Source organism: Hyperolius riggenbachi, chromosome 8, assembly GCF_040937935.1.
Source record: "Hyperolius riggenbachi isolate aHypRig1 chromosome 8, aHypRig1.pri, whole genome shotgun sequence".
In the NCBI taxonomy this organism is placed as follows: domain Eukaryota; kingdom Metazoa; phylum Chordata; class Amphibia; order Anura; family Hyperoliidae; genus Hyperolius; species Hyperolius riggenbachi.
The window spans coordinates 32,792,475-32,818,066 of NC_090653.1; the positions used below are offsets into that span (position 1 = coordinate 32,792,475).

The following is a 25,592-nucleotide window of genomic DNA, read 5'->3' on the forward strand; positions in this document are numbered from 1 at the left end:
TTGTTTCCACAAAACCTTTATTCAAATAAAAAATAAAAAAAATTCATAGCAAAGACATTTTCCAGACAGAATTGACCAGTAGATGATTATTAATGTACAATTTCACCAATGAATAGCATAACCAAGAGTGCAGCCAAAATGATCTGCTTGCAATAGCGCTATAAGCAGCCCTATATGTTATTGTGATGCTGACGACTGTCTGATAACCCCGAGGGTTTTTCTATTCATTATCCGTACTACACAAACCATTCATCATCTCATATGTTTATTTTCTCTTCGGTGTCACTTTAAGTGCAAGCTGCACAATTGTTAAAATCTCCTAAAAGCACTTGTATCAAATGATAAAATATTAACCACCCTCCAACCCGACCAGGTTTCACCATTACGGCATCTTCAGGGCTTATTACAAACACAAACAAACACAGAACATTTATATCGCGCTTTTCTCCTGGCGGACTCAAAGCGCCAGAGCTGCAGCCACTAGGGCGCTGCTCTATAGGCAGTAGCAGTGTTAGGGAGTCTTGCCTAAGGTCTCCTACTGAATAGGTGCTGGCTTACTGAACAGGCAGAGCTGAGATTCGAACCCAGGTCTCCTGTGTCAGAGGCAGAGCCCTTAACCATTACACCATCCAGCCACCACTGTTAATGTACAATTCTCCAATGAATAGCCTCTGAAGTTAATAAGTTAATCACCCCTGAAGATGCTGTAATGGCGAAACCCGTCGGGTTGGAGAGTCCCAATGCCCCTCCCCCACAGATGTGTCAATGAGCGATTCCTCCTGTCAGATTGACTTGGCGGAGCGCATTGTTCTGCTCACTTGCCCCGCCCACTGTGTGACACTCTATGCGCACCACCCTGTCGACCCTCCTCCTCTGCATAGCAACAGAATGAGGCTTTAGGCTGAGTTCGCAGTGGGGTGTTGTGCTGCATTTCATCAAACAATATAAACACATTGCTAACACCATGCAATTATATTGTAAATGGTATGTTCACACTGGTGTGTTGGCCACAACTATTACACTCCAGAAATGTCTCCTCTGCAAGTGAAATACATATGTGTGAACATGTTCCCAGTGAATGGAGGGGCGTGTATTTGATTGCTATGCTAGGTTAGTTCTGCTGAAAAGTCACCCTCACTGAGAAGTAACTGAAGCTGACAAGAAGCTCAGAGAAAAGTTTCCACTGCTGTATCACAGTTATTTGCATTCTTTTTTCTATTTGTTTGCCGGGTCATCTGGAAAAAGCTGACATTTGTTTTCCATTAGCTTATTTACAGCAGCATCAACACTCATTACTGCACTGATTGGCTGATATAAACGTTGCCCAGTGCCACACGAGTTTAGATACTTCTCCCTCCGGCACCCCAATAATCAGAGCAGCTGCAGGAGGTTTATAAATCATGTGACAACAATGAAAGATTTCACACATTCTGCAGAAACTGAACCTGTGAGATCTATAATCCTCTACAAAGATCATTGTTAACTTCCTGGGCCTTTCATTTCTACCTGGATTTCTGTGTCAAAGGCATGCGTCCCGAGATCAGACGTCACTGCGTGCTACTCGGTCATTATCGGCGGCGTGAATCCTAGTACTGGGGGGAGGGCACGATCAGAGGCAATTCTAGGCAGTTGCCTAGGGCCCAGAGAGAGTCTAGGAGCCTGGTGGATGCTAACCCCACCAAATCCAGGGCTGTGGCATCAGAGTCGAGGAGTCTGAGTAATTTTTGCATACCGGTAGTTGGTGGTTTCATAAACTGAGTCAGAGTCGGATGACTTCTGTACCAACTCCGCAGCCCTGGTAAGTATTAAACTAAGGAGTCGGAGTCGAGGAGTCGGAGCAATTTTTGGGTACCTGGAGTCTGAGTTGGTAGTTTCATAATCTGAAGAGTCGGATGATTTTTGTACTGACTCCACAGCCCTGACCAAATCTTAGCAAAAAAAAAAATCTAGGTGACCATCAACGGGGGGCAAAAACTGCTACCCTGTCTAGGCTCCCATTTCATCTTAATGCATTTCTGCCCAGAGGGAGCGCAGACCCAGCGACGGAGCAACAGTAAGCAAATTCTGCGGCCAGCCCGAGTCTGTCTCGCAGTTACTGCTTCATGCTTCTTTTCACCCCGAGACAGACTCGTGCTTACTGCTTGGGAGGTTACCTAGAGAAACACAGCTGGCCAATCATAGCATTTTGTTCCCATGATACCCTGCAAGCTCAGAGGATTGGCTTTGAACAAATCACAGAACTTCACCTAATTTCTCTTCAAGGAAAATCTGCAACTGGAATGAAAAAGCGACCAGTGGGGAGTCTGCACACAGTACAGGGGGCTGCATACAGAATGGGTGTTTTTGCGGATACTTGTTATGGGTCCGTCTGATCATGATGGCCACACTTGTTTTATGATCCTTGTGAGACGCCCCCAAGGCCGTGAAGGTCACCAAGGAAAGGCAAGGGAAGGGGTGTGACCCCATGAATTGTAGTTACGCCACTGGGTTGCCGTATAGACTAAACTAATTTCCACAGGAAATACAGCCGATCCCTCACCCTAACTTTAAGTGTACCCGAGGCACTTTTTAGTATAAAAAAGGAGTTTGTCAGTAGAGTAATGGGGAAGGGCGTCCCTTACAGGAGAGTAACGCCTGCATAACGCCCCTTCCCCGCCTCTAAGAGCCTCTCACTGGCTGTCCTCTGCCTTTGCCCCGCCTCTCCCCCGCCCCCTCCATGCCAATCTCCACTCTGTGCTCTCGGTCTAAAGTGAATAGACTAGTGATCCACACACTACAAGTGAGATCCTTTGCAATCCTACATCACTAATCGATCTGAACGTTGTGGTACCTCCATGCTCTGAAACCAAAGTCGATTCTGCATCGATCAAAATCATGTGAACATTAGTTAATTCCTTTACAATCGATCAATATTTCTCATCCTGCATGATTGAGTACGTTTTTCGATATGGGCATATATTGACCAATTTCCACTGATTGAGCAGATTGGAACATGTCCCCAAATCATCCAATAAAAACACTGTATCGAATGGTCAATCGAACAGAAAAATCAAGTACAGTGATGTATGGGCACTTTAAGGATCAGAAAAACATGTGGTATGGCCTAGTGCACACCAAAAACTGCTAGCAGATCCGCAAAATGCTAGCAGATTTTGAAACGCTTTTTCTTATTTTTCTGTAGCGTTTCAGCTAGCATTTTGCGGTTTTGTGAAGCGTTTTTGGTGTAGTAGATTTCTGATATTGTTACAGTAAAGCTGTTACTGAACAGCTACTGTAACAAAAACCGCCTGGCAAACCGCTCTGAAGTGCCGTTTTTCAGAGCGGTTTGCGTTTTTCCTATACTTAACATTAAGGCAGAAACGCCTCCGCAATCCAAAATCTGCAGCAGCCTGGGAGTATGCGTTTCTGCAAAATGCCTCCCGCTCTGGTGTGCACCAGCCCATTGAGATACATTGACCAAGCGGATCCGCACCCGCAAGCGGATCGCAAACCGCAGCCGAACCGCTCTGGTGTGCACTAGGCCTATCTTGGTTTCTGATCTGAAAAAATATAATTTTTGGAAAACTCCTAAAAAAGTTTTAATTGAGCTTTTAGTGCAATACGGTCTAAAAACAGACTCCATACTACTGACACTCCCAGTATAAATTAAGTCTAAAATGAACAAATAAACATCTCATGACAGTGAGCCCCAGTGAAAGAAATGACCCCTGCAGCACAGCTATAATCAAATACAGCAAAACTGGAGGAGTAAGAAATAAACAAGCAAAAAAAGCAATATAATGATCCTTCCTGGGATTAAATAATGTAATTCATATAAACCCCAGAGGCTTCCTGTGCTGTAAATGACATTAGCATGACCAATTACAACAAATATAGGCTGGGTAGCAAAATTCATATTAAAGGAAAAATCCACTGAATTGAATATTCAGAACGAACAACAATTATGATTTAAAATCCATTTTTAGTTGTTGTTGATAAACGTTACCAGCTGCAGAAGTTGTAAGCGCACTCGCAGCACAGTTAAAGACAACAGAATGCCTGGGCTCTGCCTGAGAGAAGCCACATACTGTTAGAGCAGGAGGGGGGGGGGGGGGAGAGAAAATACTGCTTACAGTAATCTTTCACAGCATTGTCAGAAGTAGAGGGAAAGAACAGTATTTAAATTAACTGCAGTAATTCCCATCACCGCCCCTCTCTACTTGGGGGGTCCATTCTATTAAAAAGAAGTTTTAAATCAGTATGATACCATTTATTGGCTAACTAAAAATGAATAAAATAAGCAAGCTTTTGGCCTTGCAGCCTTCGTCGGGCTTATATCCTGTTAGTTTGCAGGCTGGTGGTACAGACAGCTATATACATGCAACATCAAAAGGGAAAACAGATATTTTTTTCAAGCATAAATACATGTCATTAAGATGCCTTAATTCAAACAGACCATCTAAATGGGGTTAGAGGTTGTTAGCTGAGATAAGGATCCTAGTTTACTCCATGCTCACAGACCTGGGATTAGGATTGACCCAGAGGTATCGCAAATTCGTAGTATTAAAAAGAATGTGGGAGGTCTGTTTATACCAGAGAGGAAATCTTCCCAAATTCATTAAATCTGATGATGGGAAAGAAAATCTTCCTCACATTTGACGTTTTTACTGAGCCAGGGGAGGGGATAAAACTGAGCCAATCGCAGCTCTAGCTGCCTGTTTATTAACACTCTGCTGCCAGCTAATTGGTTGGCAGCTGCTGAGTTTGATTTGCTCCATTTTGAACTTAGAATTCATGTGCATCGTGCAGAATTGCGATTTCATGGTCGCAATTCTGATGGATTTTAAAGCAAACCTAAAGCAATAAAAAACATGATATAATGAATTATATGTATAGTACAGATAAGGAATAGAACATTAGTAGCAAAGGAAAGAGTCTCTTATTTTTATTTTCAGTTATTTAGGTTTTTGTTTTCTTTTTTTAAATAACATTGTATCTTTTTCTAACATTTGCAGTTTACACACCGCACTCTGTATTTTAAACTATAAACAGCAGAGCTAATAACCCTTTAAACTTTCCTGCAGTAAAAATAGCTCAGGGAAGCTCTTTTGCCTTCATAACAACTAAAGTTTCTTAACTCTTCCTGTACTGGAAACAATATGAAACTCATATCTGTGCTACTAATATTGTATTCTATTCCTTAGCTGTACTACACATACAATCCATTATCTCATAAGTTTATTTTCGCTTCAGGTTTGCTTTAATGCCACAGCATTTGATCCATGTTTTTTTTTTGTGATTTTTCTGCATTTTTAAATTGCGTAACTCAATGGAAATGCAGAAAAATCATTTTTGATAAGCGACATCCAATTTTGAAGTTAATAATATAAATTATTGTGTAGATGAAATTCATTGCTATGCACAAAAACACACAAAACATACACAAAAATGCAAAATTGCAGAAAGGGGGGGGGGGGGGTAATCAACAGGAGAAAACCGAAAAAACGCAGAATCAGGCGAGCTGAAGAAATCCAGAAAAACGTACGTATCCCAAGGATAAGGGTGAATGCGGAGAAACCTGGGATGAGTAAAAAAAGAAACTTTTTATACACACTTGGGGCTTCCTTCGGCCCCCTTCAGGCTGATCGGTCCCTCGCTGTCTTCCCAGGCCACCTGGATCCTCCGCTCGGCGGCCCAATATTTTAGGGTGTACTGCACATGTGCGGCCCAGTCACGCACGCCCCATCTCGCTTGCGTCACCGGCAGAGTTCTGCGTCTAAACCAGGCACGGGCAAACGTGGCCCTCCAGCTGTTAAGGAACTACAAGTCCCACAATGCATTGCAGGAGTCTGACAGCCACAGTCATGACTCATAAAGGCAAATGCATTGTGGGACTTGTAGTTCCGTAACAGCTGGAGGGCCGAGTTTGCCCATGCCTGGTTTCGACGCAGATTGCTCCCAGCCACGGAAGTGCGACCGGGCTGCGCGCACAGCCAGACTGCGCCAACTAGCGGTGGAACCGGGCGATGTGGGAAGACCGCGAGAGAGGGATCGATCAGCCAGAAGGGGGCTGGAGGAAGCCCCAGGTATGTATAAAACTTTTTATTTTTTTTTAACGTCTCAGGTTCACTTTAAGGGATGGAACCTAAAAACCTGTTTTTGGATTCCGCTAACAATTCAGAAGAGGAAGTGCCTTTTTTTCCTGGCAAGTTTAACTTGCACATAACAAACCACACACACATACACACAAAAAAAGTAAGAAAATAAAAAGCACAAAGCACTGTACTGCCCCCTGCTGGCCATCAGTAGTTCTTCATGATTCTGTTTCCATTGAAAGAAAAAGGGGGTTACCGCAACTGCAGGGCAGTGGTACAGAGTATGAGAAAATAGGATGCGTAGGACGTTTAACGTGCTGCTGCAGCAACTTCTTCAGTTTCAGAATTATAGTGCAGGTCAGAGGAGGAAAGTCAGACACCCCATTGGTTGCTACAGAAAACACGGATTTATCGGTGCGCTCCAATGCGATCACACCCAGTTCTTCCAGTTCCCAATCTGGACTAGTTAACCTTTTTCTGAAATAGAAACACAATGCTTAGCCTTGCTGGTAATGTAAAATGTATCTGCAATCACAGAAATAGCACAGCATGCTTTCCATGTGGCTGGAACGCTATAGCTTATTCGCAGGAAAAAAAAAAGTATCTTCGTTGTATCATGAAATTCCACTTCTTCAACTAGAACATACATGTCAAACTCCGGCCCATGGGCCAAATCTCCCTTTAGATTTGACCCTCAGGTGGCTTTCTCGCTTGGCATTATGTTTGGCCCACTCTATACCACCAGAGAAGCTATATTGGAAGGTAAGGCCTAGATCACCTGGGACGATATATGGGGAGGGGGGAAAACACTAGATACCAGGGAACTGTATTGGAGAGGGAGGGGGCCACTAGACACCAGGGAACTGTAGAGGGAAAGAGGAAGCCACTAGACACCAAGGAACTGTATAGGGGAGGGTGGGGGCCACTAGACACTAGGAAACTGTATAGGGGAGGGGCCTCTAGACACCAGGGAACTGTAGAGGAAAAGAGGAAGCCACTAGACACCAAGGAACTGTATAGGGGAGGGTGGGGGCCACTAGACACTAGGAAACTGTATAGGGGAGGGGCCTCTAGACACCAGGGAACTGTAGAGGGAAAGAGGAAGCCACTAGACACCAAGGAACTGTATAGGGGAGGGTGGGGGCCACTAGACACTAGGAAACTGTATAGGGGAGGGAGGGAGGACAAATAAACACCAGGGAACTGTATAGATGAGGGATGACCACTAAACACCAGGGAACTGTATAGGGGAGGGAGGACGGCCACCAGACATCAGGGAACCGTATACAGAAAGGAGGGAGCTATTAGACACCAGGGAACTGTATAGGGGAGATAGGTGGCTACTAGACATTGAGGTTGGCCCGTGACTTGGTCCCAGAGCTCAATTTCGGCCCACTTTGTATTTGGTTTTGACACACCTGAAGTAGAACAATATACTATTCATGTACAGCATAGGTTTCAACTTTTTGGGGGGAAAAACCCATTATACTATGCTATAAAAGTATAGCCAGCCTGAGCTTCTACTTTTCTAAATATTGCCTTGAAATCCAGAAGTGTTGCCAGTATCAGTGTAGGAAATATGTAAAACAAGTAAAAGCTTTATTTTTACATTAACAGTACTAGACTTGTCACTGCTATGCTAATCGGGGTGATAGTATTATGCATCTCATCGCTTTGTTGACATAACTAGCAGTTGTCTATAAGATTTTCCACTTGGCATGGTTATGAGGTGGTACTCTAGGGCCTAGAGTAGAGAGTCTAGGCTACTGCCTAGTTTGCCTTAAATCTTCCTGTAAATTTGTCAGAACAATTTGTTCTATTAATGACATTCTCTGTAGATATATGGCTTCCTCTACATATACAGCAGGTGCCAGGTAGTACTTAGGAACATACAGTACATCCTGCATCAGATGTTCCAATACCTCCACCACTCATCCTTATTCCAAATAACAACGCTCAAAGACATTGATCTATAAAGTGGAGCTCTAACCAAAACTGTTGTTCATTGTTTTAACTGAAATGGGAACACAGTCAGAAGTTGTCAGGTTTCCCAGACAGGGTAAGCATATTTCAAAACTCTACAGCTGCCACATGACAAACAAACAGGAAGTGTACCCGTTTCAACTCTCACCACGACAGGAAGTCAGTTTGAATCTTCTCAAAGGGTAAACTGACAACAAAAAGAACTTGGCAAGGCTTCTAACATCCCTTTCTGCAGCTAATGAATGTAATGTGGTTCTGTTTCCATGTTAGAACTTTATAAAATGACACTACTACTATTAAAGTTTATGAATGACACCACTCTGTGCTGTGACTGTGGATAGTTACCTGTTTGTCATTTACTTGCCCTGGGCTTCTGAAGAACAGTTTAACTGTAAGAGAATAAAAGCACAGAAGTGAGTCCTTGTGTAGCCATACAGCACAAAAATCCCCTACCAACCCCAAAGCACAACTATTACACTACATTATACTGTAACTGCTATGTAATTGTTATGTGTTTATATAGCACCGACATCACCTGCAGCACTTTACAGAGTACATAGTCATGTCACTTTCCTCAGAGGAGCTCACAATCTAATCCTACCTTAGACATAGTCTAATGTCCTACCATATTATCATTATGTATTTATATAGCACTGACATCTTCTGCAGCACTTTACAGAGTACATAGTCATGTCATGTCACTGACTGTCCTCAGGGGAGCTCACAATCTAATCCTACCATAGTCCAAGTCTAATGCCCTATCATATTATTATTATGTATTTATATAGCACTGACCAAGGCCAGGCCAAGACAGAAGCGAGAGAGGCTCCAGCCTTTAACCCCCCCGGGACCGTCTAACGCCGATGGGCGTCAAGTCCTGGGGCTGGTATTTGCAGGAGATTTCACGCAGACTGCTCGCGTATCTCCTGCTCGGGGAGCTCCACCCCCGCCTTCAGTCTCCGAGCGGCTATTGCCACTCGGGTGACTGTTAGACGGCGAAACCGCCGTCTTTTCACTAAGTACAGCGCTGTACTGGGGACAGCCGTGTGACAGGGCTGTCCCCCTGGGGGACAAGAGAGCGATCGGCTCTCATAGGCAGAAGCCTATGACAGCCGATCGTTAGGATTGGCCGGCTGTGGGGAGGGAGGGGATTCAAAAAATAAATAAATACAAAAAATAGGCAAAAATAAAGAAAAACAAATAACATAAATATTTATTTAAAAAAAATAAACACGGGAGGGCGATCAGACCCCATTAACAGAGAGCTCTGTTGGTGAGGGGAAAAGGGGGGGGGGGGGAATCACTCGTGTGCTGTGTTGTGCGGCCCTGCAGCTTGGCCTTAAAGCTGCAGTGGCCATGTTATTAAAAATGTGCCTGGTCTTTAGGGGAGTTTACCACTGTGGTCCTCAAGTAGTTAATGCACAGTGTAGGAGGGGGCGCACAACTCACTCAGCTATCATTCCACTATTGTGTTTGAAGCAGAGAGAAATAAGAAAAAATGCATGTTAGTGACTGCAAGCCAAATAATTAGAAAAGGCCTTTTTTTTCATCTATGCGCTTCTGTCCGCTTTTTATCAGCACATCAGTGTTTGTTGCTGAAAAGCAGACAGAAGCGCACAGATGGAAACAAGGCCTAAAGTGTTCAGGGGTTGGAGGCCCTGAGGCGCTTCTTAGTCTAATAGCAATCAGTGTGTGACGGACACTGACGGTCGGTCTGGCACGGACATCTTCTGCAGCACTTTACAGAGTACATAGTCATGTCACTGACTGTCCTCAGAGGAGCTCATAATCCAATCCCTATCATAGTCATAGTCTAATGTCCTAACATATTATTATTAGTGGCTATATACTGTACTGGTTAAGTGTGCCGCCTTTGACATGGGAGACCAGGGTTCAAATCCTGGCTAGGGTCAGTAGTACCTATTCAGAGGCTGCAGCTCTTGAGCGCTTATAGTCTAACAGGAGAAAAGCACTATGCAAATGTTCGGATTATTGTTATTATTATGTATTGATATAGCGCTGACGTCTTCTGCAGCACTTTACAGAGTACATAGTCATGTCACTGACTGTCCTCAGAGGAACTCACAATCTAATCCCTACCATATTTATAGTCTGTCTTACCATATTATTATTATTATGTATTTTTATAGCACTGACATCTTCTGCAGCACTTTACAGAGTAAATAGTCTAGTCACTGACTGTCATCAGAAGAGCTCACAATCTAATCCATGCCATTGTCAGTCTAATGTCCTACCATATTTTTATGTATTTACAGTATATAGCATTGACCTCTTCTGCAGCACTTTACAGAGTACATAGTCATGGCACTGACTGTCCTCAGAGGAGCTCACAATCTAATCCCTACCATAGTAATAGTCTAATGTCCTACCATATTATTATTATTATTATTATTATTATTATTATTATGTATTTTTATAGCACTGACATCTTCTGCAGCACTTTACAGAGTACACAGCCATGTCACTGACTGTCCTCATAGGAGCTCACAATCATCCCTACCATAGTCATAGTTTAATGTCCTAGCATATTATTATTATTATTATTATTATTATTATTATTATTATTATTATTATTATTATTATTATTATTATTATTATGTATTTTTATAGCACTGACATCTCCTGCAGCACATTACAGAGTACATAGTCATGTCACTGACTGTCCTCAGAGCAGCTCACAATCTAATCCTACCATTGTCAGTCTAATGCCCTACCATATAATTATTATGTATTTACATAGCAGTGACACCCCCTGTAGGACTTTATAGAGTACATAGTCATGTGTGTGAGACTAGCCGGCCGGTCTAGATTGGACATCAGGTTAATGTATACCTGTTTTAAATATTTTCTAATGAATTAAATAAAGTTATGATATTTTACTAATATATTGTTTGGCACATACATTTCCTCTATTGATCCTACTCCTTTCTGATTACATAGTCATTTCACTGACTGTCCTCAGGGGAGCTCACAATCAAATCATTCCCTACCATGTTTGGGTAAGATAACACAGCACCTTTAATAAAAAGCACATAGACAAAGAGCCCAAATGGCGCAGTAAGTTGCTACAAGGACAGCACAAGAGAAAAGTAGTACTTACAAAATCAGGTTGCAGCAAGGGCAACCAACCAGTAAGCAGGTGTAGATTTTGATCCTGTCTCAACTCGGGTGATCTCGCATAATCCTGGTGTGGTCACTCTATACAAAAAATTACTGGGTACTAGCTGCAAGCTGTGCAACTGGAGAGTGGAGACCAGCTTCTCTCCAATAGAAGGGTGTCAATAGAAGGGTTGAGTTTGTCCCGAAGGTACTGCCTCTGCCTGTGAGGCATGAGGTCATGAGTTTGACTCCCGGGTCAGAAAATAAATTAAAAAAAAGCCCAAAAATATAAAAATGAAAGAGATGACTTACTGGTACCTCCAAAGATGACACTCGGTTGAAGACAAAAAGTGTAACACTGACGCGTTTCGCAGGCTCTTCCCCACCTCCTCAGGCCAATAAGAGCAACTAAGCCGACTTTGGTCTTTATCCCAGTGTCATCTTTGGAGGTAAGCCACCTCTTCCTTTTTGTATTTGATGTGCTTTTAACAAACTTTTATCTACTTTGGGTGCCTCGTATGCCTTCTGTAATCCCTACTGTAGTTATTGTCTAATGCCTCTACCACATTCCAAGGCCAGCTATGGAGAGCCAATTAACTTAGTATGTTTGCAATTGAGTCGTTAGCAACTCTATTAAAATGTACTAAAGTCTAGTGGCTGCAGCTAGTTGCTCATCCTGAACTCACCCTTTCTGTGAAGGTAGCTGAGAAATCCATATAGGAGGAGAGACACCATGAACAGGTACATTCCATCTTCTATGGAGGGTCCGGACACACCTGCATGAAGGAGGAATGCATGAGAGAGAGGGAGAAGCGATATCATGAGAACAGGAGAAGCGCAATAATGATCATATGTAGACATGGTAAAGCTTGTCACCCAAAAGGTTCATTCATGGTTGGTTTCACACTGGGGCAGTGCGGTAATTTTACAGCAGCCCAATAAAAGTCTATGGGGCCGTTCATACCGGCACGTGCGATACGTCAGAAGTGACTTTGTCGCTGCATCCCCAACACAAGGACAGATCTTCGTTACCGCGCGGTTCTGCAGCGACATGTGACGGACTGGAAGTCAGGTAAATCTATGGTGATGCAGGGTTGTTTAATAACGGCAGCGGCAGTGTATTTTTACAATATGCTTCTGTGCACTTCCATATTTCCCAAACAGGAAGTGACGCTCGCTTGCACTCACTTCCTGTTTGGGAAATATGGAAGTGCACAGAAGCAGTGAGTGCAAGCGAGCGTCACTTCCTGTTTGGCTGTCAGCCAGAAGGGCATTACTGCGTATTAACGCAGTAATCTCCGAAGTCCTCACCGCACCGCTACCACCAATCTATAGTGTGAAATCGGCCTCTATAGTGTGAACCCGGCTTAACTGTTTAGGAACGCACACTGCTCAGTTCTCTGACAAGCATTCTGTTATGTATATTAGGGAGAGGGAGTTCCTAGTAGAACAATGGTGGTGTATGATTAGAGGTGCAATACGACAATCACTACCTCCTCAACAATGTTGGGAGATACCTGCACACACACTCAATGTCCGTCAGAGACAATCGCAAACAATCAGTTCTGACAAAGAAAGTCTAAAGCGAAGTACATACTTTCAATTATAATTGGTCAATCACTGACCAATTTTACCAGCTCTATGTAATATGAGGGCTAGCAGATTTTAAATACTAATGCTAGGGACACACATAAGATAACAGTTTTTGGAAAATGAAAGATTAAGGCCAATTTTACCCCATCCCTGTAGTATGAGAGCTCTTTCTCCATTCTCATCCCATCTATCTATATATATATCTATATATATAATAGACTAAGTGCCTCAACCTTCAAACAAGAAGAAGAAGTACTTTGCATGAGAAAATTTATCTATATATATAATAGACTAAGTGCCTCAACCTTCAAACAAGAAGAAGAAGTACTTTGCATGAGAAAATTTATGCGTGATCAAACACCAAGTTTAAGGCCTCTTTTCCACGGACTGTTGAGCTGTGTGCTCAGCAAGCAGTTACCAGGCAGCAGTGAGCAGATACCAGGCAGCAGCAAGCAGTTATCAGTCAGCAGTGAGCAGTTACCAGGCAGCAACAAGCAGTTACCAGGCAGCAGTGAGCAGTTACCAGGCAGCAGTGAGCAGTTACCAGGCAGCAGCGAGCAGTTACCAGGCAGCAGCGAGCAGTTACCAGGCAGCAGTGAGCAGTTGTGAGAGTTTGAGAGCCATTTCACTGCCTATTCACAGTCCATGGAAAAGAGGCCTTACCCTAGCAAGTCTGACATTGCAAATCTGGCCTAATTGGATATTCATGAGGCAATGCTCATGCAAATGCATGCACAAACCAATACCACAAAAAGCAGTCACCCTGCTACATGCTACATTAGCACTATCCGGCTTAGTGCACACCAGAGCGGTTCGGCAGCGTTTTGCGATCCACTTGCGGCTGCGGATATGCTTGGGTAATGTATTTCAATGGGCTGGTGCACACCAGAGTGGGAGGCGTTTTGCTGAAACGCATACTCCCGAGGTGAGGCATTTTTTTGGATTTCGGATGCGTTACTGCCTCAATGTTAAGTATAGGAAAAACGCAAACCGCTCTGAAAAACGGCAGTTCAGAGTGGTTTTGCAGGCGTTTTTGTTACAGAAGCTGTTCAGTAACAGCTTTACTGTAACAATATATGAAATCTACTACACCAAAAACGCTTTACAAAACCGCAAAATGCTAGGTGAAATGCTACAGAAAAATAAGAAAAAGCGTTTCAAAATCTGCTAGCATTTTGCGGATCTGCTAGCAGTTTTTGGTGTGCTCCAGGCCTCCAGAGCGCAACGGGGAGGATTCCCAATGCCCCCTTTTTATACAACTGGGGGGACCGCAGGGTCCCAGGCTCTCTCACTGCCTGGAAACCACAGCGGCACCCCAGAGGGGGAGGCTGGGTGGCGTGGACGACCCCCCCTCAAGTTTGGCCAGCGCCGGGGAGAGCCGTCTGCACCCACCTCCCAATATTAAAAACAGGCACTTACCTTAACGTCCATTGCGTTCTGCTACATGCGCATTAATTTGGGGGCACCACATGAGAAAGGAGAGAAGCATGGGTCACCCCGAGCTTTAGAGCTCAGGGCTGGCTCACATACAGCACTCCAGAGGGGGGGGGGGAGGACAGGCGCACTCACTCCAGGGTTCACACCACCGGAGCAAGCCATCCACCACCTGCCTCCAAAGGATACAAACTGCACAAAATGCTTTCCATGAGAAAATTAATGCGCATGTAGCAGAACCCAATGGACGTTAAGGTAAGTGGCTGTTTTTAATATTAGGAGGTGGGTGCGGACGGCTCTCCCCAGCGCTGGCCACGCTTGGGGGGGGGGGGGCAGCTGCGCCACCCAGCCTCCCACTCCGGGGTGCCGCTGTGGTTCCCAGGCAGCGAGAGAGCACTTTGCAGTATTGGTTTTTTGACCCTGCATAGTTTGGAATGCGAAAGCAAATGCATATTTGCATGAGCATTGCCTCATAAATAGCCAATTAGGCCGGATTTGCAAAGCCAGACTTGCTAGGGTTAAACTTGGTGTTTGAGCACGCATACATTTTCTCATGGAAAGCCTACTTCTTCTTGCTTCAAGGTTGAGGCACGTACTCTATTAGATAGATAGATGCGGCGTATGCTACGACGCGGGTTGGCTAGTAAGTCATTATTTAACAATAATCGTACAAAGCTTTCCCATGATTCACCTGCGATCTGGAGGTTCTGCGTGCGTGACATGGGCTTGCTGGAGCTGGCGTGGTTCACCAGGCAGGAGTAGCGCGCTCCGTGGTGTGCAGGCTTGGCGGTGAAGCGATGGTAGGCGTTGACGGAGTAGGTGCCATCTTGGTTGAGGCCATGAGTGGACAGCGAGGTCCCGGGCTGGAGGGAGGGGCTGGTCTCACCAGGAAGCTGTAGCAGGAAGTCCACAGAGATCTCCAGGGGGTGGAAGTGAGAGATCTCGCAGGTGAGGGTCATCTCCTCCCCCGGCCGGGCAAACAGAGGGGAGGGCAGGAGGGAGAGCTGAGGCTTTGCTGCAGAGACATACAAAATAGTGATTATAATGGGGCTCATCTGTGAAACTTTCATCAGGAAAAAATACCTGTGTTGTGATGGAGCAGAGTGGTCTTTACAAGCAGATAGGAAGCAAGTATAACAAGTTAGAACTCTTTACTGAAGAAAAGCATGCAGAGATAAATCATACACCATCATCAGGAAATGCAGCTTACTTAGAACAGAGAGGAACACAGACTGAATACAGGAAATCCCAATACCATAGAGATCACTGCTGCACTTTACAGACAGTGACATCTTGTGGTTGCTTTACTATACGGCAGTTTAGGTAATAATGTTAAACCTCTAAAATGTTGCAACCCATGGCCACCAGTCAGGTCTTTGACATCTTTCAGTAGAAGAAGCCGCTGCATTGTATGTGGTCTTACAATGGGCAATGTGGATATGTTTTTGAAATTTAACCTCCCTGGCGGTAATCCCGAGCTAAGCTCGGGCTAGCCGTCGGGAGCTCTGTGCAGAGTAATGCGCGCAGCGGGAGCTTTTACCCACCTCCCGGGGGATCCAGACGTTGGTAGCTGTTCTCCTTCCTGTCCTCCAAGGCTCTGAATCACTCTGGTGAGATCGCTATCATTGATCTCACCAAAGTGTTACAACACCACCCAAAGGACGGAGGTAAAATTGCAGCGCTGGAGCCCAGGGAGGTGAGTGAGAGCAGGGGCTGCTGCAGAGGCATGATTTTTTTCCTGATTTTAGGGTCTAAAACCTTTTAAAAAGACCCTAAAATCCGGAAATAATCATACCGCCAGGGAGGTTAACGGAACTCAGTCTCACTGGGCCTAATACAAGAGATCGTTAAATAAGCTTGCAGGACTTTCTGGACCTTTTTCAAAAAGTCCTTAGTGTAGGTGCTGCACATGACTGCTGCCCTTCAGAAGCTAACTCGCTACCCTTTCAGATACTGGCATCTTCAGACGACTTGGCTGCCGATCAACCAACCGATTCGATTATTATAATCAGAAGAAAATCGGGGTTGCCAAGTGCATGTCCGATCGGCGATGTGACCAATTTTGGTCTGAAATTGGTCGCATGTATGGATCAGACATGTAGGGCCGGCATGTTCGATCAGGTGCACGGCGGTAATGGCACGCGATATCGTGGTTGCTGGAAAATACGTGGGCGCATGTGTCACGTTACGCCCACGTTAGGCCGGCAACCACATAGGGTGCGTGTATATGGATGGAGGACAGATCACGGAGCCAGTGGAGGACACTGACAGGTAACGTATACTGCACTGAGCATTGGGGACCACATTTGACATAAGGGGGACACAGCGCTGGGGGCAGTGAGGCGGCAGATGCAGCGTCACAACAAGGCCGATTCCCGAGAGATGTCATGCTGAAATTGATCATGAATTAGCCTGCGGTGTATGGGCAGCCGACAGATCTCCCTCCGATCAGATTGGATCAGAGACAGAATTGTCTCTTGGTCGAACTGCATATACGTCTTCTGATGTATGTTTAGCATTACAGTCCTAAAACAGGGGTCCCCAAACATTTCTGGTCAGGGGCCGAGGTCAACATACTTCAGACTGCTGGGGGGCCGGAACACATAAAATGATGTTGAAAAACATTACATTGAATCTAGGTATTGATTCGCCCCAATCATGCCCGGAGGAGAACTCCCAGCAGCAGCCATTCAGTCATGCGGCGCCAGAAGAACGTCTTTGTGCACCAGACAGTGAAGTATACCCAGGTGACAACCTTTTGTCCTGTCCAGTTGGACAGCAGTGTCACCTGATGCAGAATTGGATTGGAAGCCAGCGAATGACTGCTCACTGGCTTCTACAGTATGTGGATGGGTGGTGCCAGCACTGCTTCTTTGGGGGGTCAGTGAAAAAGCCTTGGCGGGCCGCATTTGGCCCGCGGGCCTTAGTTTGAGGACTACTGTCCTAATGGCTGGATAACTCTACAGGCATCATTACAGGATTACAAATGTCTTCCACATCATAGCAAACGTTTAAAGCCCAAATCACCCTCCCAGAATTTCCATTGTTAGTAAAGTTAAACAAGGGACTCCGCTTTGGAAAGGTCAGTCACGTGACCCAGAGATCCTTTCACAAAAGCTTGCAGCTGCCAGGAGTGGGTGTTCTCCAGCTATGCAGCAAGTCTCACTCCTAATCACACAACTAGCCCACCCACCTCCGCCCTTTGCTGCTAAGAGATGATCTCTTTGTAGCCAGCACTGCAGTTACTTATTATGAAACTAAGATGTAGCTACAGTGCTGTCCACAAAGAGGTAAACTCTTAACACTGACAGTAATCACTCCACTGTGGCATCTGCACTGACCATGTACAAACTGGATCAGTGCAGTGATATTGGCTGTTGATCTGCGCCACTCTCAATTCACTGCCGATCGATACCTTTTGTTTGGTGTAATCAATTGATTTCTGACAATTTCGAGCCCCGTAGTCTGGGGCATTAATTTCTAGAAGTTCCAACCAGAGTGATCGTATTGGCCGGGTATCGACAGGAAAAATCAATACGTGTATGGCCACCTTTACATAGCAGAAATATTAGCAAGCAATTGAAGTGTTGACCCCAGAAAGGATGTGATAGCTAGATAGTGCCCCCGTCTTACCGGTCACCACCACCTGGATGTCCCGCTGTGCCCGCAGGTAGGGCAGGTAGGTGATGCAGAGGTAGGTGCCTTCATGTGACGCTTCCACCTTCTCCAGGAACAGCGAGGCGTCACCCTTAGAGTGCAGAGTGGAGAAGTTCATGGTGTACCCTGTCAGTTCCTCCTCGATGCGGTCGCGCCAACCGTCGTAGGCGTACAGGACCTTTCCGTCTCCCTGAGAGCGGTGTCGCCACTCCACCGCGAAGCGAGGCTGCGGCCCTTTCCACAGACCGCAGGGCAGCGACAGTGGCTTCCCCAGCTGGGCGTACACCGTCACTGAGGTGGAGTACGCCGCTAAAAAGACTGAGGAGAGAGGAGGGGACGTCAGTCCAAGGTCAAGACCAGCGGGAATTAAAGAGGAGCTTTCATTGTGGGCCCCAATGTTTGTATTTCTATGTAAAAAAAATGTAATAAAAATTCTCTTAAAAAAAAAACTTTAACCAAGGATTAAACTTTATCCCAATCAGTAGCGATATAATACCTTTCCCAGGTGAATTCTTTACCTTTTCTTGAATAGATCATCAGGGGGGTCTGTGTGGCTGATATTGTGATGAAACCCCTCCCAACGTGTGATGTCAGGGCCATAGCCTTGACAGTTTCCTGTCTGTGAATCTTTTTGCATTGTGGGAAATAACGGGTGTTGTCAACTCCCAATCTGCCATGCAACATTGTTAGTGGGCGTACTTATAGATGAGCTTGAAGACAGCATACAGAGGCATATGACATGTTTCGGGCATAGCCCTTCCTTCATCTGAGGAAGGGCTACGCCCAAAACATGTTGTTTGCCTCTGTTTGCTCTGTTTTGCTGTCAATGCAGTCATTGAAGAAGCTTTTTGTGTGGGGTCTCCAAGTTTGTACTATTGCATTGGTTTGCAGGAGTGGTGTACCTGCAGGGGGCTTGCACCAGCTTCCAGGTCAAGCGTCAATGACCTATAGTGGTGGATGTGTGTTTCTACATTACTTATAGGTGAGGGCAGTTTGTGCTGTCCATTTTATTTCCATGTCTGCCAGCAGTAAAGATGATAACCTTCAGGCTCACGAAGGATCAAACAGCCAGGCCATGCGCAGCTGTTTGGGATTTAGCTGTGAGCTGCGGAAATCTGCAGCATGCCCTCCAGATTCTGACCTCAGTGGGATCTAGATGTGAACCCTATGTTAGGAATAGGTGGCGTTTCCCCACCCCTCTTGTCTGCTGGGAAACACTGCAGATTCAAGTCGAATTCGGCACTAGTGGAAACCAGAGCTAAAGACTAGAGCTAAACTAGAGTGAAAAACTAGAGCTAAAAACTTTCCTTCACTTCTGCTCTGTTTCCATCAGAACACCATCTTTTTTTCAGCAAATTCTGAAACTCATTTTAAAGTAATAGCTGACCCTTGCTTTCACACTGTAAAGGGTTATGTCTGGCTCTAAGCTCCTCTGAAAGGAGAATGTTTGTACTAGAGGGGCTCAGCAAGGTCAAGCAGTAAGTCAGCACTGTGCACAGTCACAGCTCTTCACTACATGAGTCTGCAGTTTCTTATTCACTGTCTTCTGTGGATGTTATATGAGTATAGTTGTAACTGTATCATCCAGCTATTCATGTTTCTTGGAGCTAGAACTTACCGGCCAGATGGTCCTTCTTGTCCCCTGCGGCACGCAGTGGGCCCATCACAGCGCTCACAGCGACTTCCTCCTTGTCATTCTTCACAGACAGACTGTACCATGTCTGTCCCAGAGACGGGGGGCTGACTTTCTCTGCGGTCAGGGAGTTCACCCAGTTCAGCGGCACCTCTTGGGGTAAATGGAAGGTCATCTCACAGGACGAGAAGTCTGGGGACAGAAGCTTCATGGAAGGGTCTGACAAGAGAAATAAAAGAGACTTACAGATCATCCCACAAACCTAAAATAAATACTCAATTTATAGCTCTGGACTAAAGAAGATGAGAGCACAGTGATGACTCATCAGTGTGCTGCTGCTCTGCTTAGTCCAGTCAGCACAGCCTGGCCTGTCTGGAGGGCAGGAAAGAAACATGAAGCTGGGCTGTCTATAGTGACATGGATTACAAGACAGGCAGGTAAGTATTATTGTTGGATGATACACAGTACATGCAACAGCTTTTATGCTTTGGCGGTGCTCATGTTAAATGGCCACAAGATGGCACTGGGCATTTAAATAATGTGCATATGTTATGTGGTGTAGTAATACTCTACTCTCTTGTAGTGCTCTAGCTATTTCTTCCAGTGTGTGAGTTGATCTAACTGTGTTGTTTGTGATGCACAAATAAAGCCTTTCTTTCTTACTAGTTGCTGTTGACCTGTATATTCCCTGTGTGGTCTCCATAAAGAGCACATCTGACTACAGTAGCCATGCTGCGTTCCCCCTCAGCTGCTGGATACAGCGCTCCCTGTGGCTACTACTGACATGAAGCTGTGGGGTCTGTCCAAAGTTTTAGAACACATTTTAAGTACTAGTTCATGTACAGTTTTGGAATTGCACTTCTAGGCATATGCAGGTTGGGGAGCGGTTCAAAGGGGAGGGTCTGACTCTGAGACCTCGCCCCTCCCCTTTTCTGTGGTTGGCTGCAATTTTTTTTATCTACCTTTTTTCTTATGCCTTAGCTCCTCATTTTTCAGAAAAGCGTGAGAAAAAATTAAAATGTAAAGATTTGGCTGCAGGCTTTCCCTGCTTCGCCCTCCCTCCAGGAGTAATCTCAATCTCAGCTACTGTGAGGATGACATGACTGATTGTTGGGCCTATAGAGGGACACCTCCCACTTGTCTTTCCCTCACGTGCCTAGAACAGAACAGGCTGTTCGGCAGATAACTTGGCTGCCTGTACTGTGATCATTACTAAATTGTCACCAGAAAGGGCTTAACTGGCTGCACGGTGGTAACCGCGTCCGTGCCCCTGTGGTGAGTATTGAAGGCTTACTGGTCCACTGGTCCACCTCCTTGCCTCCTCCTGTCTGGAGTCACCCCGAGCGCCTGCAGCACGTGACACTGGCGACATGCGCTGGTGTCACAGGTGGCGGTGCTAGGACAATGTGCGAATAAAAATATGTCTACAGTGTGTGGGCAATAAATCTCTCTCTGACCAGATTCGATCTGATTGTTGATCTGGTGGCAGATGGACAGGTGTATGGCAACCTTAAGTTTGGAAGACAATAAACGGAGCACGGTACTCTCACCAGATACATAGAAGAGCAGTGTGCCCGGCTCCATGGTAACCGGAGGCTCTGGTGTAACCCGGGACTCATCAGTGAATATTAGCAGCACTGGCGTCTGGCGAATGGTACGCGGGGAGCCCACCTCTTCCACCAACCAGCAGGAGAAGGGGTCAGCCTGGCTGGCAGGAGCCGAGACCAGCAGGAGGGACGCTGAAAGACAAATACAAGAGAGGGTGATGCAAAGAGGGGACAAGGATACAAAACACGTGAGATGTACAGGCAACTGACCATCCCATAGCAACCAGTCTATCCCATAGCAACTGACCATCCCATAGCAACCAGTCTATCCCATAGCAACTGACCATCCCATAGCAACCAGTCTATCCCATAGCAACTGCCCATCCCATAGCAACCAGTCCATCCCACAGCAACCAAATCCATTTAAAGCGACACGGAAGCAAATATAAACTTAAAGGGAACCTAAAGCGAGAGAGATATAGAGCAGGGGCATAGCAATAGGGGGTGAAGAGGTAGCGACCGCATCGGGGCCCGAAGGGCCCTCCCTCAACTACAGTATTAGCTCTCTATTGGTCCTGCGCTCATAATAATCACTTCTATTGATACTATGAATAGTGGTGATCATTAACACACTGTTCCCCTTCTTGCACCTCTTACACTGTAGTTGCCATTGGTATGTTTTGGTGTGCCGTATCAATTGTTATGTATAGAGTGCTTGGGTGGCCCCATTGTAAAACTTGCACCCGGGCCCACAGCTCCTTAGCTATGCCACTGATATAGGGTCTGCCATATTTATTTCCTTGTAAACAATGCATAATGCCTGGCTGTCCGGCTGTTTCTAGCGGTGCTATTGGTGGGGCAGCGGGAGCGTGTTCGGCGCAGTAATTGAAATCTATGCCCTGGCAGGGATAACACATTCCAAGCAGGGCGTAGATTTCAATTAACGCGGCCCAGAAGCGGTTATTAATCACAGTAAAACGTGGATAAATGAGTTACTTCGCCACACATACTCTCCGCTCACGCCGCTCTCCCACCGCCGCAGGCCTCTCTCTCTGCCGTCTCTATGACAGCAGAGCGCCGTCAGCCGGTAAGGAGCCGCTTACATCGGCGCCTGACACTATCTATAAATGGGTGCCAATGTCTCCATGATCACGCGGTCAGCAGCCAATGAAAGTGGCTCCTGACCTGCTCACGGAGCTCTGCCGTCATATAGGAATAAACTCCGATGGGGAGAAGGCGAGACGATCGGCGGTAGCACTCGATGAACAAGTTGAAATCTACGTCCTGTCAGAGCTGCGCAGCCACAAGCAGGACGTAGATTCCAACTATTGCCGTCCGGAAGCGGTTAAACTACTAACAGTTTATACAATACTGTAACCGGTAACACCAAATAAATGTAATAAAGAAACAGCATTGTATATTTTGAACAGGAAGACAACTTTATTTGTGTCTCTGAAGCGTTGTAACTGGAGCCGTTTGTAAGTAGGGCACTGCCTGTATTTACAGCTGCCTAAGGAAGCATATGAGATCAGAGAGCCAGGTGTCTGGGCTGTATTCAGTGGCATGTTTGATGACTGTGCATTTTCATAAAGGCCTTGAACCATCCAAATCCAAGTTAAACACTACCCTATCTGTAAAGAGTTTGTATGCTCTACCTGTTTGTGTGGGGTTTCTCTGGGCACCTTGGTTTCCTCTCACATCCCAAAAACATAAAGGGAACCTAAACTGAGAAGGATATGGATTTTTCCTATTAAAATAATACCAGTTGCCTGACTCTCCTGCAGATCCTGTGTCTCGAATACGTTTAGCCACAGCCCCTCAACAAGTATGCAGATCAAGAGGTCTGACTGAAGTCAGACTGGACATGCTTGTTTCAGGTGTGTGAATTAGCCACTACTGCAATCAAAGAGATCAGCAGGACTGCCAGGCAACTGGTATTGTTTAAAAGGAAACATCCATATCCCTCTCAGTTTAGGTTCCCTTTAAGCAGGCCACATACACATCAATTTTTAAAGACAGATCCAATCACACTGATCAACTTGGCCGAAAATCTATAGTGCAATGAGCTGCATTGAACTGCACTCTACAACAAGCAAGGCACCATGTAGAAGTTGGGCGTAGAGTTTTGACACTTTCAATCAATTACTTTTTTCATTTTAAAGGAACCTGACGTGAGAGGATCATGGAGGCTGACATATTTATTTTATTTTAAACATATTTATTTTATTTTAAACATATCTATTTTATTTTAACCACTTGACCACTGAAAGTTTTTACCCCTTTAGGACCAGAGCAATTTTCACCTGTCAGGGCTCCTCCCATTCTTTCGCCAATGCCAATAACTTAATCACAACTAATCACGACAACTTGATCTTTATCTTGTTTTTTTTTCACCACCAATTAGGCTTTCTTTGGGAGGTACATTATGCTAAGAATGCATTTTATTCTAAACACATTTTAATTGGAATAATAAGAAAAAAAATGAAAAAAAATTATTATTTCTCAGTTTGGCAATTATTGTGTTAAAATAAAATGTTCTACTGTGGATAAAAGCCACACATTGTATTTGCCCATTTGTCCTGGTTATTGCAACTCTTAAAAAATTTCCCTAGTACAATGTTTGGCGCCAATATTTTATTTGGAAATACAGGTGAATTTTTTCAGTTTTGCCTCCATCACTAATTATAAGCTTGCAAATTCAAAAATAACCATAGTATACCCTCTTCACATACCTATTAAATAAGTTCAGTCCCTAAGGAAGCTTTTTATGTATTTTTTTGTAAATATTATATATATATACATACATATGAAGCAGGCATCTATTAGATGCCAGCGTTCAGTGCCACGGGGACTTAGATTATTGAATTGGAACTGCGTTCCTATTCATTCATCTCCCCGCTAATGGGCGGCGACGGGAAGCGCGCGGTGGCCACCCGCTGCTGTAGACTAAGATTCACGGCCCTGGGACTTCAAGTAAAGTTTACCCCGGCCGTGATTATACTGCACAAGGTGCAGTAAGTAGCTACAGATTGTCTGGATATCCTGGATATGGAGGCTGCCATATTTATTTCCTTTTAAATACCAGTTGCCTGGCAGCCCTGAGCAGCGAGAAGTGGAAACGTCTGTAATTTTCTTCTGCTTCTAGATGCTGCTTCACAGCAGTACACTCTCTGCTGCCATTCGCCGGCTCCCGATCGATCACGTGACCCTCATGGGGTTTGGGGACCAAATGCTATTATTTTTGCAGGGGGGCCCTATTAAGTCTAGTTACGCCCCTGTCACACCCATAACAAGTGTAGCCACAAAACACCTGATCTGACGTATAGTCCCCTGTATCGGAGGGAAGGTCAGTAGTTGGGGGCCCCCGACAGCTCTGGGCCCCCCTCTAGTTATGTCCCTGGTCTTGTCTGTTCTGCAACCAATAGTTAATTGCTCACTGTTACAGTCAGGGACTGTGCAGGGAGACTATGTACTGAATATACACAGCAAGATGGCTACTGTAAAATGAAAGTAAGTTCAGTGGAAAGTCCCCGGATTTCTAGGATAATAAATTCAAGGTGACGGGGTCAGCTTGAATAATCTACGCAGAAAAAAAGAGCAAAAAATGCTTAATATATATGTTTGACGTGATAATAAAGTGGATCAGCACAATATGCAGAGGGGCGTCACTGAGAAGAAGGAAGGAGCGATAGAAAGCATGGAAGGGGTTAAATATGGTGGGTTATGCAGGGGGGAGGGGGGGTATAGAGAAGGGGGCAGAGGGGGGGGGGAGTCTATGGGGGTCAATTTACTAAAGAACAAGCCAAGACGCAGCTCTGGGAATAACGCTTGTTCACTTTACATTTCTGATCTTGTGCTGGCAGGTTTCTCAGCTCCCTGAACTCGTTTGGAAGTGAACACGGCTGCGATTATCGTGCGTCTGCTTCGGGAAGTGACTCCATATGGCTATATAAAGGAACAGACACACACACACACACATATATATACTGTATATAATGTATAGATCACTCACCCAGTGCACAGAGCAGGGCTGTAACTTTGTAGATTGTGGAAGGAATCATGCTGTCGGCAGCAGACTAGGCCTGAGTGTCTCAGTTATTATCAGACCGGTCAGACTGGACTTCCTGGACTTGTAGACCGCTGTGTAGACCCCCTCGCTTCCCCCTATCACCACCGTCCACCGCAGATAGCCCCGATCACCCCTGTGCTGGGTGCTGCCTCTGTACAATGGTTCCCTGGGCTGGCTACAGCTTCTTTCACTTTCACTTTCCAGAAAACTGCCTGACTTTACGGTATATAATGAATACATGACAAGGCAAACGCAATGCAACGCCTACTGTGTACAGCCGTCTCCAGGAGAGACTCGGCCAGCAGATGAACTACAAATCCCAGCATGGCCTGGAGGCCTGCCAACATTTTTTTTTTTAAATCCCTGGAAAATATTAAGAGCACATAAAATAGACATTGTAATCGCAGCATTAGATTAAGGTTGTCTAATTTGCCACATTGTTACAGTAAAACCCTGTTATCCAGAACTCAGATAACCGGAAG

At 45.3% G+C, this 25,592-nt stretch overlaps 1 protein-coding gene across 1 annotated transcript; it reads right to left on the reverse strand.

The window, feature by feature from the left end:
• Window positions 1-25,346, reverse strand: TAPBP (TAP binding protein). The gene is made up of 8 exons (XM_068250189.1): window positions 25,054-25,346; window positions 21,045-21,233; window positions 19,480-19,713; window positions 17,838-18,179; window positions 14,896-15,219; window positions 11,864-11,953; window positions 8,403-8,446; window positions 1-6,551 (listed from the first exon to the last, which is right to left on the reverse strand). Exons 1-8 carry the CDS (start codon window positions 25,100-25,102, stop codon window positions 6,537-6,539), a joined length of 1,287 nt encoding a protein of 428 aa, XP_068106290.1. The 5' UTR covers window positions 25,103-25,346; the 3' UTR covers window positions 1-6,536.
• Window positions 25,347-25,592: the final 246 nt, after the last annotated feature.